The sequence below is a fragment of the Watersipora subatra genome, chromosome 3 (genome assembly GCF_963576615.1).
Source record: "Watersipora subatra chromosome 3, tzWatSuba1.1, whole genome shotgun sequence".
Lineage (NCBI taxonomy): Eukaryota > Metazoa > Bryozoa > Gymnolaemata > Cheilostomatida > Watersiporidae > Watersipora > Watersipora subatra.
The window spans coordinates 8,212,426-8,228,018 of NC_088710.1; the positions used below are offsets into that span (position 1 = coordinate 8,212,426).

The 15,593-nt window shown below is 35.8% G+C and overlaps 1 protein-coding gene across 1 annotated transcript in view; it reads left to right on the plus strand.

The window, feature by feature from the left end:
• The window catches only part of LOC137391845 (histone deacetylase 6-like), a 61,573-nt gene that overhangs the window by 23,503 nt on the left and 22,477 nt on the right, over window positions 1-15,593 (plus strand). The window contains exons 6-12 of the mRNA XM_068078387.1: window positions 964-1,101; window positions 2,849-2,946; window positions 3,247-3,420; window positions 3,708-3,834; window positions 4,481-4,606; window positions 6,203-6,399; window positions 7,314-7,430. Coding sequence (XP_067934488.1) covers window positions 964-1,101; window positions 2,849-2,946; window positions 3,247-3,420; window positions 3,708-3,834; window positions 4,481-4,606; window positions 6,203-6,399; window positions 7,314-7,430 — 977 coding nt within the window. The remainder of the gene's footprint in view (window positions 1-963; window positions 1,102-2,848; window positions 2,947-3,246; window positions 3,421-3,707; window positions 3,835-4,480; window positions 4,607-6,202; window positions 6,400-7,313; window positions 7,431-15,593) is intronic.

Below are 15,593 nucleotides of genomic sequence, written 5' to 3' on the forward strand. Positions count from 1 at the left end.
TGCTGTCTATAATTACTATGTGATGTCTATAATTAATATATGCTGTCTATAATTACTATATGGTGTCTATAATTACTATGTGCTGACTATAGTTACTATGTGCTGCCTATAATTACTATTTGATGTATATAATTACTAATATCTGTCTGTTTTTTTATTGAGGCTGTCTATGGTGACCAGATTCTGTATACAAATGCTAAGTGGTGTCTATACATAATTACTATAATGTTGATTATAATTATTATAATTACTGATTGCAGACTATAATAACTATAGGCTCTCTAAACTTCTTAAGTGCTGAATAGAATCAAGGGGGATGCCTATAATTACTGGGTATTTCTATAATTGTTATATACTGTCTATATTACTAGATACTGTCTATATTTACTAGATGCGGAAGTGTGCGGCTCCAAATAAAAATTAATGGCCGCAACATAGTAATTAGTTGCTCAGTATTTATCGATTTTAATGTCATTTTCAACTGATCCTTTGGGAGAACAGGATACGGCGCCATCTTTCTATGCTTGTATTTCTGGCGCTAATGTGAGATATGATTGGTCAATTTTTTGTTGTACACCCTCGATGAGGCTCGTCTAAAACGGACAAACACAGCGTGCTGCATTTCACCGATCTTGTGTCGGTGACTGAGACAAAGTAGTTTTTACAACTAATTTGCGTTTTACATCAAACCGACTTTAAAGACGTGGAAGCAACTCCCACCAATCGGCCTGATGTAAATGCACCTTAAAGCAGAGAAACTTGCTGCTTTCACTTTAGCGGTTCCAGTAATCCGGGTTGTTAAACCACTATACAGCATTCGTTATTAGAGACGGTCATTTTTTTACTAACAGACCTTGAAAGAGTGTATCTATTATTTGTATGTACAACAGGCCTGCTGGCGGTGTGCAGTCAATGCTCTTGTGTATCATTAAACCCTGTAGTTTTTATCCGACTGTATTTCAGGTTACCATGGCTACTGATGCCGATCTTCTTACCACACACGAGGAAGAATATGTAGAAAAAATCAAATCCACGAGTAGAGTTTCAGACGATGAGCTGATTAGCATGGAGCATGGCTACCACAACATTTGCATGCACAAGGTCTCTTATACATACATCTATTATATTAACTGAACTTTATTGCAGGTCACCCCTGCTGACGATGCTGACTTGCTAACTATGCATGCACGAGACTATGTGGAGAAGGTTAAGTCTAGCCGTGAACTCTCCGACGATGAGCTCATCACCATGGAACATGGTTTTGATAGCATCGCATTTCACAAGGTGTCGCGTGTCTTGTATATCGGATCGTAGTAGCTGAATGATTCAGATCTTTGATGACTCTGAACTGGCAGCAGTGGTGGTAGAGTGGTCTAGGATACTGACCAGCCTGTCAGTATCTTCGACCACTCTACCAGTCTGAGTACCAAGACCTAGTCCTACACCTCACTAGCCAGTCTGAAAAAGCCTTTATATTATGCGCAATTAATTATTCATCGATCACGTTCAGCAATGTGATAAACTTGCTAGCGACTCTTTCTGTTATTATTACTATTGTTATTATTATTCTGTTATGATTATTGTTTATTAAAAGCTGAAAGGACAACCTCTTTACATCAAGTGTTTTGCACTCTAATTCGAGAGCTTGGGCGAGCACGTTTTTACTCTTGGCCTGGTTTGCCCGAGATTATCTGGCCTATTAGACTGCATTCTGGTAAAGCCACAAAAGTCGGCCTGTCAGTTCAGCAGTAGCTGGCGCAAGCATGAAAAGCTAACATTTGCAAACGTTAACTTCTGTAGGCATTAAGTCACCTTTGAAGTTATATCTATCTATATATCTTATTGGTTAGATGCAGATCTAACCAATAAGACACCTTGTTATATCTGAGTCTATCCATTGAGACACCTTGTTATATGTAAACTAGCCACTGAGACCTCTTGTTATATCTGAGTCTATTCACTGAGACACCTTGTTATATCTAAACTAACCAATAAGACACCTTGTTATATCTGAGTCTATCCATTGAGACACCTTGTTATATGTAAACTAGCCACTGAGACACCTTGTTATATCTGAGTCTATTCACTGAGACACCTTGTTATATCTAAACTAACCAATAAGACACCTTGTTATATCTGAGTCTATCCATTGAGACACCTTGTTATATCTAAACTAACCAATAAGACACCTTGTTATATCTGAGTCTATCCATTGAGACACCTTGTTATATCTAAACTAGCCACTGAGACACCTTGTTCTATCTGAGTCTATCCATTGAGACACCTCGTTATATGTAAACTAGCCAATAAGACACCTTGTTATATCTGAGTCTATCCATTGAGACACCTTGTTATATGTAAACTAGCCACTGAGACACCTTGTTATATCTGAGTCTATTCACTGAGACACCTTGTTATATCTAAACTAACCAATAAGACACCTTGTTATATCTGAGTCTATCCATTGAGACACACTCTCACTAGCAATACATTCTAGTCACAAATTTTCAAATACTTCCAAAGAAGCTTTTTCATTGAATATTTCACATGTAATACGCTTCGGTTGTTGTTAACAATAGAGTTTGGAGTTTTTTTTTCGGTTTTAAAGTCACAAAAGAGTTTTTCATTGTATACTCCTATTTAAACCTCAATAAACATATTTAACACTAAAAGAAATTTCGATTATGTTCGCTTGAATGGACTTTGTAAAATGTGCCTCTAAGCAATCCTGATAAGAATGTGATTGCGTAGGCACATTTAGTCAGACTTGCCGTATGTGTAGAATATGATAGCTAGTAACATAGATATCATTGGACACACTATTTTATGTAGCTATCCTTTCTTTTAGAATGTCATGGAATGTGCCAGGCTGGCAGCTGGTGCTGCCATTGAAATGATGAAGGCAATAGTCTCAGATAGGGTGGGCAATGGACTGGCTGTCATAAGGTATGGCATATACTCTTTCGTTTTTCTCCTGCGTTTATTCACTTTAATGCTATTATTACATTATTATTATTAATTGATGCTGGTTGAGTGCATGTGGCTGTTCAACCCTTAACTTTAGTGTCTCTGTGTGATTACGTGACTGTGTAACTTAATGAACTTATTCACTTTTGTTTACTTAAATAATTCGTTGGCCGTATAACTTTGAGACTATACATTCTCAATTTATATATGTAGGACTATATGATTGTATGACATCATGTCTCTGCGTAACTAGTCTAGGAACTGCGTCTTTCTATGCAGACCTCCAGGGCACCACGCCACTAGGGAGGAGGGTGCGGGTCTCTGCTACTTCAACAATGTGGCTATCGCAGCCAATCACTGTTTAGAAAAACTGGATATTAACCGAGTTCTCATTGTCGATTGGGACGTGCATCATGGCAATGGAACTCAAGACTTGTTTTACAAAGATTCAAGGTAACTGAACAATTTTGTAAATTGATGCAGTTTACCAAAACTATTGTCTCTTGTTTACCTTCTGTTGTAGTACTATTATATGCTAAATGTCACTTTATACAGTGGTTTACTCTATGAACCATATAAGATGCTCTCATAACTCATAGTTCAATACGGTAGGTAGTTCTTTTGAAGGAATATTTATATATAAGCCATGAAGTTTATATGTATATATAAATGTAGATGTATGTATAGATGTGTGTATTTCTATGTACTGTATATATCATAAATCTTGTGCTCTATTATAGAGTGATGTACATGTCAATACACCGATACGAGCATGGTTGGTTTTGGCCAAATCTGAGGAAGTCCGACTATGACCATATCGGGGAAGGAGAAGGACTAGGATACAACCTTAATATTCCACTGAACAAGGTAACTATTCTACTGATCATGGCAAATATTCCACCGACCAAGGTAAATATTTTACAGAACAAGGTAAACATTTCACTGAACAAGGTAACTATTCCACCGAACAAGGTAAATTTTCTACTGAACAAAGTAAATGTTTCGTCGAAAAGGATAAGTTTTCATCAGAACAAGTTAAACTGATATATAGTAGTTGAATCAGTTTGTAATGCGTAGTTGAATCAGTTTGTAATGCATAGTTGAATCAGTTTGTAATGCATAGTTGAATCAGTTTGTAATGCATAGTTGAATCAGGTTGTACTGCGTAGTTGAATCAGTTTGTAATGCGTAGTTGAATCAGTTTGTAATGCGTAGTTGAATCAGTTTGTAATGCGTGGTTGAATCAGTTTGTAATGCGTAGTTGAATCAGTTTGTAATGCATAGTTGAATCAGTTTGTAATGCGTAGTTGAATCAGTTTGTAATGCGTGGTTGAATCAGTTTGTGATGCGTAGTTGAATCAGTTTGTAATGCGTAGTTGAATCAGTTCGTAATGCGTAGTTGAATCAGTTTGTAATACGTATTTAGATCTGTGTTTCTATTTCACAACACTTCATACTGTGTTACACTTTTTGTAATAAGTGCTTTTTGTCACATATTTGTTGTGTGCTGTAGACTGGAATGACAGATGGAGACTACCTGGCAATTTTTCACCAGCTCATCATGCCTCTTGCCATGGAATTTAATCCGTCTGCTGTCATTGTGTCAGCTGGGTATGACTGCGCTCTTGGTTGTCCTGAGGTACAATATTTGATACAACTAGCATTAAACCGAGCGTTGCTCGGGATTTGTTTCATTTTGCTAATCTGCCTTATTGCTATTGGTCGTTTGCTACTCTGCTGTATTGCTATTAGTCGTTTGCTACTCTGCTGTATTGCTATTGGTCGCTTCAAATTATGACTACTGCTCTCTCTGTTTGTAAGCCTTTGTAATTGATAAGGAAGAAATAATTTTTGTATGTTTGATTCGCTGAAATTATTGGTCGTCGTCCGACATATTACAATTTTCATTAAATGCCCTTTATTTGAAATCAGGTTCATTTTACATTTGTTGCATCGATTTCCATTTTACCCATTTGCTCATCGTTAATAAAGGTGGCTATTGAATCAATGTTAAATTGGTCAGAAATGATAACGTGCAGTATTGATACCAGCACCTTTTATTTTTGTGTTACAATAGCAGTTGTTCCTAATGTGCCAAATTTTATGCTATCACAAAATTCTAGTTATTACTAGGTAAAGCTTGTCATGAGTCCTATGCTTTCTATGATTTCTAAATAAGCGAGCACATTGCTGTTGCAAGGAATCCGTTCTGTCACAGACATTTGTATCAACTAGCACATCAGCCATTGAGCAAAGTCACTGGCAGGTTAATGGGAGTATTGTGTTATTCCAGTGTCCATATGTACGATATCAATACAAAGATAGTATGAGTCATCACTCAGTAATAACAAAAAATTGTGAGGATTCGTGATAATAGGTGATGGAAATTGCCACTCTATAATAATCAGTGACAAATAATGTTGAAATGAATATGTTACGCAATCGTGATTAAATATTTGCCGCAGCAATAATATGAGCAAATCAGAGAATATATTTAAGTAACATGTATATCAATAATGTGGGCAAGTGTGTGAATATGTATAACGCGTGATGCTCATAGTCAACGTTACTACTTGTGCGTTTGTTTGTGTGTTCATTAATGTTCAATTTTGAGGCACACCAGTTAGGTTAGAGGGAACACCGATTCTCAAGGCGTTACAGTGGTTAGGACTCGAGGTCCACAACTAACGGGCAAGAGTGAGAGTAGCTCAAGCAGATCATTTCACAAGGCTAGAGGGTGAGAATGTGAGGCCCAGCTCACAAGGCAGAGCAAAATCTGCTGACTGTTGAAAATACCTCGCCTTACATCTTCTTCCTTCATGAGAGTAACTCGCTCTCTATTGTCCTCCGCTAGTTGAAATTCTAGCGTCCCGATTGGGCAGCCAATGGTAGCGGGCGTAATGGACCTTAAGTGCACTGTTGAAATAAAATGGTACATGATAGCAAAACTCCAAAAGAATTTGACATAATTTTAAACATAATTATACAATTATTTCTAGCGTACCTGCGCTTCTTGTCATCTGACAAATACATATCGTAAAAGTAACTTTGAATTTTCGTCGTTGCTCTGGACGAGCCCCAGAGGGACTGGTAGACAAAAGCCAGCCAAAACACTCGGCATTTTTCAGGGCCACCTTTAAAGGAGGCCCTGAAAGAGTTATGTTTACTATAAGAGTTACGTTCCACTTCACTATGGTTGTTTTAAATATTGTTTGCATAGCCTGATGCGTTTTAGGGTGAGATGAAGCTTTCTCCTCCTGTCTTCAGTCACTTGGTGCACAAGTTAAAGAGTTTGGCCGATGGGCGGCTGGCAGTGATATTGGAGGGAGGGTACAATCTAGAGTCTCTGAGTGAGTCAGTTGGCTACTCTCTCAGGGCATTACTTGATGACTGCTGTCCCATGCTCAGCCCTACTCAGCCCCCTCAGCCTGAGTATGTTAATAGGCTTCCTTTAGACAAGTATGGCAAGTAGATCAGGTGCTCGCTCATTGTTTTAGTTTGGATATGTAGGTAGGTTTGGTTTATCTATGTATGGCAAGGGGATCCAGGTGCTTGCTAGTTGTAGGAGAATCAGAAAGAGTGAAGCTTCATGTTGATTTTTGGTTATTTTTATGACGAGTTTATGATACTTTATCATGTAGAGCGTATTTTATTTTATTATGAATTGGAGTAGTATTTGTAAAACACAGAGAATTCCAAAATGACAGAATTGATAGAAATGCCATCAGTAACTGAGTGTGCCTTTTACTAGTAAGGACTTAACTTGTCTTTGTAGTTACTTTCTATATATAGATGCCAGCTATTCCAACAGTAGGTGTGGCTTGCATTGTTATTTTGTATCATTAAATCACTAAATCATTTAAAATGATTTAGTAGTAACAAGTTTTTCAAGCGTGTTGGAATTTGCGCAATTTCAGTTTAGTGATTTATACCATTAAGCGTAAAACATAAACCTATTGTAAACTATCATTGAATCTGTTGTTATTACTCTTTACATCGTTTATCTGACAATGATGAAAAGTGTGTGTAAATAATTTAGTCATGTTGATACTAGCATATAGTAAAAACTGCTTTCAAACTTATTTGAAAACTAATTTAAAATCTATTATTCCTTTATTTTTATGTAAAAGACCAAAGGAATTTTAAATTTATAAAAATGCAATATCCAGCTACTTCATGTTTGTTATTGTGTTTTCTTTCAAAAGGGAAGACAACTCGGTTTAATTTTTAAACAGTTTACTTAGCTGCACTATTTACAATTCTGGGCTTTTAAAACATTCAGGTTCAAATGAATGTGATGGCTTGATGGCCATAGTAGATTATGTTTGTGTATGCTTTTGTTGCAGACTCGTAAACACATTGCTCAATTGTATCAATGTCATGAGACCTCATTGGAAATGTTTCAAGTATCAGCGTACAGATGTCACAGAAAAAGCTGTGAATCTGGACAGCTTTGATTCAAGGTATGTTTTTTCTCAGATTTTATAATCTAGCTTATTATTTTTCATAGCCTTCATTAGGTATAGAACCTTAGCCTTAGAACCACTAACATGTTGTTTGCTGTCAACTTAACCCGTTTCAATGTTTAATACTTTGAAGCCTGGGTCTGAGATTATTTGGGAATTGTTTTCCCACCTAATTCCACACCCCAGTAAACTCGATTGCGTAGTTTCTCTTTGTTTTTTCGCACTGTTGGTTTACCTAGGTTTACAAATTTTTTGTCGTTAATAAGTTTTCCATAAAACTCTAAAGTTTCAAGTCAATTGGTTTATTAGCTCTCAAAATATCGCCAAAATTCTGACGGCACTTCTATCCGACCGAGAAATAGAAAATGGCTGCTGACAGAACATTTGTTTCCATTGACACACTAATTGACATTCTTGGCAATGAGTCAAAAATAGACAAAAGCTAAAAAGCTTCTATTCATAATAAATATACACATTGTATCAGACTCCGCGTACTGCAATCAGGATGTTTCTTCAGTTACCTCTAAAACATCTCTTCTTTTTAAGAATGTGACGAATGTGAATACGATCACGCCTTGCCATACGAGCTTAATGCGTTCTGAGATTAAACTCGTGTGTCAATTTACTCGCGTCTCAAGGCACTAATTCCTATATAAAATAACTACATGCAAATTAATCTGTTACTATATTTTGAAAAAAAAAACACATAAAACAGCATATTACGATGGAAAAATGTGTTTTTAATTGTTGCAATTCAGTACCTACGCTAAGAAAGTAACAAATGCGTAATATGTAGTAATATGTAGTTGTCAAAATCTGCAGTAAAATGTAACATTACTATGTACACTACTGTAAGTTTTTACCTTCTTGACAGGCGTTGAGGCGAACGGCAGTCTGAGAATTACTTGACAGCAAAGCGCTTGGTACACTAAATTTTTGGTGACGCAATGTAACAGAAACTTTGAATATAACTAAAATTAATTTACCTTACTAAACATACACTTAAAGTTAAGTTTTAATCTCTGACTAAACTTACCTTGATTTTGGCTTTTTTGGTTTGGCGCTGTGTGCAAGTATTCACTATAACTTTCAGCCAACCTTTTTCAAACTGATTCGAAGAGAAAGACTGACCGATGCTGTTTTTGAAAGCGGCCTCTCGCATACTTGACCATAAAGTTGCCATCGAAAACTAGGTCGTACGCTCGTATCTCAAAGATTACTCGTATCTCAAGAAAGAAACTTGCTCGAAATTTGGCTCATATCTCGAAATCATGCAAGTATCTCGATTTTCTCGTATGTCGGGGTATGACTGTATTTGACTTCTGTTTTCCTTTTTTATTGAGTTCTACAAGCTTGGAACTTCAAAATGATATTCAGTTCGAAAGGAATTGTACTATTCTAAGTAGTTCCACAGTTGATAGACAGTTGTTAGTGTTAGTGTATAGGTCTCTATGATCAGGGGTCCTGCTTGTATATATATTGTTAGACTTAAAGGTTGACTTGCAACAAAATTCACATTACAGTTATTTGGTATCAAAAGATTCACCATGTCTTACTCTAATGTGTTGTAAGTGCCAAATATGTGGAAATGTGATTACAAGCTCTTAAAAGCTCAAAAAAGAAAAGCCGCCGTATATTGGAATCTCTTTATTTCGATGACGTAGCCACGAAATTTGGTTATCGTCTTGTCACGTATGTTCTCACGTGAATTGAAAGGCCAATGCAAAGCTCAATATAAAACTTATCGTAGTACTAGTTTATGACAAACACTTCGGGTTTTACCGAAGACCCCGTATCAAATATAGATGCTCGCCGCTATTTTACAGTTTTGTTTCGGCCTGGTCTAATTGTCAAGTCGTAATCTGATCATGTGACCCAATATTTCGCAAATAATTTTTGCAGCACTTTTCGATTATCACAGGTGGACCAGCAGGCTCGTCATGATTATCAGACAATGATATGTACTCCTTCGAGGTAAGGTTAAAAAGTTACATGAATTTTTACGGTAAGTTATTAGATATCACTGCTAAAAGTGACAGCATTACAATGACGATAAAACAGACGCGTAAGAACAATAGACATGGTTTTATTGAATGCGTGAAGTATATTTGTGAAAATATTTCGACGAATAAGGTTGCATGAAAGTGTAAACAGAAACCATCTCTCACAAATGTGTCACATTTGAGCCATTTTGGAAAGGGAATCCAAACTATGGCGGTCTCGTGTGGCTGCGATTAACTGTTTGTTTTTAGCTTTTAAGAGCTTGTAATCACCTTTCCACATATTTGGCACCTACAACACAACAGAGTAAGACATAGTGAATCTTGTGATACCAAACAATTGTAATGTGAATTTTGTTGCAAGTCAACCTTTAACTAAAAGCGTTAAAACAGTTTGGTTATATTTGCTACGATTATTTTTATAAAAATAACATGTGTAAGTAGTGTTAACGTATTAGTAATTGAAAGCTTGTATTCTTTTCTGCCGTATTTGATTTTATTACAATGTGACAGAGAAACTTATTCCTGACTGCAGTTGATGATATCAAAGTAGTCAATAAAAAGGCTAATGTTTGGAAAAGCCATATCGGGAATTTTTTGATTTTACAATAGCAGGTTTCATGGCAAAGTTTTTAATAAAGATTTCATGATAAAGGTTTTAAAACCTGCATACCTTTGCTTTTCTGCAATCCAACACTTCTCTGACAGCAGTGTGTGCAGTTGCTATCACTGCTACATTGACATTTAATCTGCTGAGGCTCTCTTCTATTTGGATGTGCTGTGAACGACATCCAAAAATAGTCCAACACTTCTGGCATAACATCACAGTACAGGTATCATCGCTGTTACATGGACATATACATTACTGAGGCACGGTTCTTATTGAATGGGCTGCAAATGGCATCAAAAACTAGTCCAATACTTCTCTGATCGCATCGTGTGTGGTTGCTGTCGCTGATACATCAACGTTTTATCTACTGAGGCACCATTCGTATTGGATGTTCTGCGAATGACATCAAATCAAACAACAATTCAGCAAAGAATTTTACTATGAAACTTTATAAAACATCAAACGATTTTTTTACCAATATATTTGACAGTTCTTACGTCAAACCATGATAAGCCTATCGCTTTCTCACTAGTAAGATTTCCAGCGGACGTTTCGCTGTGTTGCCTTCATACACATTATAACTTGTGAGCGGAGGATACTTGAAGATTCAAAATGGCATCAGAGGGTAGTAGCCGCCGCCGACTTACACCAATGTCACGCCTGTTTCCAGAACAAATGCTGCAGGAAACATTCATGGTTCTTCTGATCATCATATTCGGGCAGATGACAGCTACAGTTATTTATTCTATCGTATTCGCCATTTCAAAGGACTGCATTTCTGAAACAAGGCTGCCGGATTTCTTACTCCTCATTATAAACAATCTCTTTACGACTGACTGTGTTTGTAATTTGTGGATTGCATCTGGTCAAGAAAACAGCCATAATCCACATCTTACCTCTGCTGATTATAGACGCCATGGTTACAGTCGGATTTTCAGTTTTTGGATTGGTAATTTGGCTTCAAGCGTTTGTTATGCTTAATGAATTATCAAGTTTGGGGAGCAGCACTGGTACATATCACGTTCTTATATGTATTCTCACAATAGCTGTATTCCTGGAGTGCGCGACGTTCGTCTGCGCTGTTGTCATTTTAATGATGTTAACGCTGAATTGCTGCAGGCCTTCAATTGTATGCAAGGCAGACACTGATGTACCTGTAAACAATAACTGCCACTCAGAAACAGTTTAAACACTGCTGTAGCTTTGTTGTATGATTAAATCTTTGTTTTCTTATTTTACTACAATAATTGCTTGTGTTGACTTGTAGTTTATTACTAACTCTTGCACTGAAGTTCATTTCTTATCATATCTTTTGAATTTTGTTTATATAGTTTTTTTCATTATTATTTGAAAGAAATAGTATCTTTAGCAAAAAATTTATTGATATCATCTACTTTGTCTTGGATGTCAGATTGTTTGGTTTTAGTTAAATAAAAAGTTTTTATCAGTGTCCTATTTACTGTAACTTTAGTTCATCTGAAAGGTGTCATTTTGGTTTGATCCTTTCTGTGTTATATCTAAATATCTACTGTATATATTATTACCTTTCCCTATACACAGTGCCCCATATCTTATACATGATGCACTATATCTTACACATGATACACTATATCTTATACAAAATGCACCATATCTTATACACATGATGCACCATATCTTATACATGATGCACCATATCCTTTACACATGATGCACCATATCTTATACATGATGCACCATACCCTATACACATGATGCACTATATCTTACACATGATGCACCATATCTTATACATGATGCACCATATCTTATACATGATGCACCATATCTTATACATGATGCACCATATCTTATACATGATGCACCATGTCCTATACACATGATGCACCATATCTTATACATGATGCACCATGTCCTATACACATGATGCCCCATATCTTATACATGATGCACCATATCCTATAAACTTGCAATGATTGGTTGATAGCCGTTTGTGTTGCTATTACACTATTCCATGAAGAAATGTCTAATTAATTTTGTGTGAGCTTTAAATAGCACAGGGGATGAAATCATAGTTGACAATTCGTAAGTCATAACAAGTTTGAGAGTTTGATCTGTGTATCAATCATTACATGTACACAGTTTGTATCAGTTAGTATCAGTACACACAGTTCACAGTGAAGCTATTCGGTACACACAAAGAGATTACAATCGGTCCACACAAGAGACGTTATAATACGACAAGTTGGAATGTCTAGAACAGGATTGCTAGTCAACAACTCCGAATTTACATCCTCATCACATCTTCATCCAAGACAATCCTTTGCCGTTTTATGGAACTTTTACATTTGGTTCATGGCTGCTTCATTTTTGCAATTTGCAACAGGAATAACAGGGCTTGTATGGGGAATTCTACTAGTTTGCTTGGAAAGGAGCTCTCTCGACGGTAAACTGATGTTCATCTTTATCATGAGCATCAACTTCAGTCTCATCTTGATGATAATCTCCATCCTTGGAATAGTCACATCTTTGAATGTTGGTTCAACTCAAAAGATTTTTCTTTCCATAAGCGCCTCTAGTATTTCAGCATTGATTACTTTAACTTTGATTTATGTATCGGTTTACTGCCACTCGGAGAAGGCTCAAGATTCTAACCTTCTTGTTCTCATTGGCCTGTCATGAATGGTCTTTCTCATAGCTATGACATTTATATGTAGTCTTTTTTCTTGTGTTGTTGGTGTATGCAAGTACAATAGACCGATGTCCCCAGTTTCAGATATAACTTTATATCGCACGTCTATTGAACAAGACAGCAACTTCGTGCATGTAACCAGAGTATAAAATCAACAGCCCCATTTTTGACAGTTAAATCTAGCGAGTTATTAGCCATCTTTTAATATACGTAATTATGAAGCTATAGTCAAGTATATGATAACAATTTTCGTCGTGTTAGCTAGTGTATTTTCTGCTGTTTTTTTAAATTTTTATGCGTGTTTGTAAGACGCGCTATTTATGAGAAAGTTTTTATTTGCCAAATAAACCAAGTTTTCTGTAAAAACCAACCTTCGTACAGGGTAGATTTTTGCTTTTCAAATATGTAGAAAATAGTTGTAGTTTAGTAGGTATAGTAGAACGACAAGTCGAGAACTATCAGTGGCTTTTTTATCATACAAACTGGTTTCAAGATTTTTTTCACCAATTATCTTGGTCAAGGGTTCGAAGCCAACTCAAGGATTCAAGTTCAAGGTTCAAGGAGCCACCCATTCGACCATTCATCTTCGTGCTACATGTACATGTATATCATTCCTCTTCGTGCTACATGTACATGTATATCATTCCTCTCTGTGCTACATATACATGTACACCATTCCTCTCCGTGCTACATGTGTATGTATATCATTCCTCTCTGTGCTACATATACATGTACACCATTCCTCTCCGTGCTACATGTGTATGTAGATCATTCCTCTTCGTGCTACATGTGTATGTAGATCATTCCTCTTCGTGCTACATGTGCATGTATATCATTCCTCTCTGTGCTACATATACATGTACACCATTCCTCTTCGTGCTACATGTGTATGTAGATCATTCCTCTTCGTGCTACATGTGCATGTATATCATCTGTTCGAACAACCTATGTAGCACTTTAACTGCTACGCTATTTTATGAGACAGTTCATGATAATTCCTGTATTACTATTTACATGTGAACTTATTTCTTTGTTTCGCCTCATACAGGAAGTGCCTGAAACACACTCGGCTCCTAGTTATTAATCACTATAATTGGACACAGCTATGCCAGAAAACAAGCGACATACACTGAGATTTATATATAGATAAAAGTGAAACACATTTATATATATACTTACATATACACTCACATAAACTATCTACACTTAGATAAACTAATTACACTTATATATTCCCATATACTAGTGGAGTTCATCGAGTTCAACTCATCCATCTGTTGTTCCTTATCTATTTGGCTTCTGATCCCCAGGTGTAGCAATACTAATTCAGGAATCATCTCCCCATAGCACATTTCATTTGATACGAATTTGTTGCTAATAAAGTAATATACAATGTGTATAGAGCACTTTGTAGTAAAGAGCTATTAAAATTGTCTATGCTGTTAGCCAGGTCAATTCCATCCATGAACTCGGACTGAGTCAATAATTGAATCGACTCACTCCAAGTTCATATATGTACAATAATTGAAATGACTCAGTCTAAGTTCATATATGTGCAATAATTGAAATGACTCAGTCTAAGTTAATATATGTACAATAATTGAATTGACTCACTCCAAGTTCATATATGTGCACTAATTGAAATGACTCACTCCAAATTCATATATGTACAATAATTGAAATGACTCACTCCAAGTTCATATATGTACAATAATTGAAACGACTCACTCCAAGTTCATATATGTACAATAATTGAAATGACTCAGTCTAAGTTCATATATGTACAATAATTGAATTGACTCACTCCAAGTTCATAAATGTACAATAATTAAAATGACTCACTCCAAGTTCATATATGTACAATAATTGAAATGACTCACTCCAAGTTCATATATGTACAATAATTGAAATGACTCACTCCAAGTTCATATATGTACAATAATTGAAATGACTCACTCCAAGTTCATATATGTACAATAATTGAAACGACTCACTCCAAGTTCATATATGTACAATAATTGAAATGACTCAGTCTAAGTTCATATATGTACAATAATTGAATTGACTCACTCCAAGTTCATATATGTACAATAATTGAATTGACTCACTCCAAGTTCATATATGTACAATAATTGAAACGACTCACTCCAAGTTCATATATGTACAATAATTGAATTGACTCACTCCAAGTTCATATATGTGCACTAATTGAAACGACTCACTCCAAATTCATATATGTACAATAATTGAAATGACTCACTCCAAGTTCATATATGTACAATAATTGAATTGACTCACTCCAAGTTCATATATGTACAATAATTGAAACGACTCACTCCAAGTTCATATATGTGCACTAATTGAAACGACTCACTCCAAATTCATATATGTACAATAATTGAAATGACTCACTCCAAGTTCATATATGTACAATAATTGAATTGACTCACTCCAAGTTCATATATGTGCAATAATTGAATTGACTCACTCCAAGTTCATATATGTGCAATAATTGAAATGACTCACTCCAAGTTCATATATGTACAATAATTGAAATGACTCACTCCAAGTTCATATATGTACAATAATTGAAACGACTCACTCCAAGTTCATATATGTGCACTAATTGAAACGACTCACTCCAAATTCATATATGTACAATAATTGAAATGACTCACTCCAAGTTCATATATGTACAATAATTGAATTGACTCACTCCAAGTTCATATATGTGCAATAATTGAATTGACTCACTCCAAGTTCATATATGTGCAATAATTGAAATGACTCACTCCAAGTTCATATATGTACAATAATTGAAATGACTCACTCCAAGTTCATATATGTACAATAATTGAAATGACTCACTCCAAGTTCAT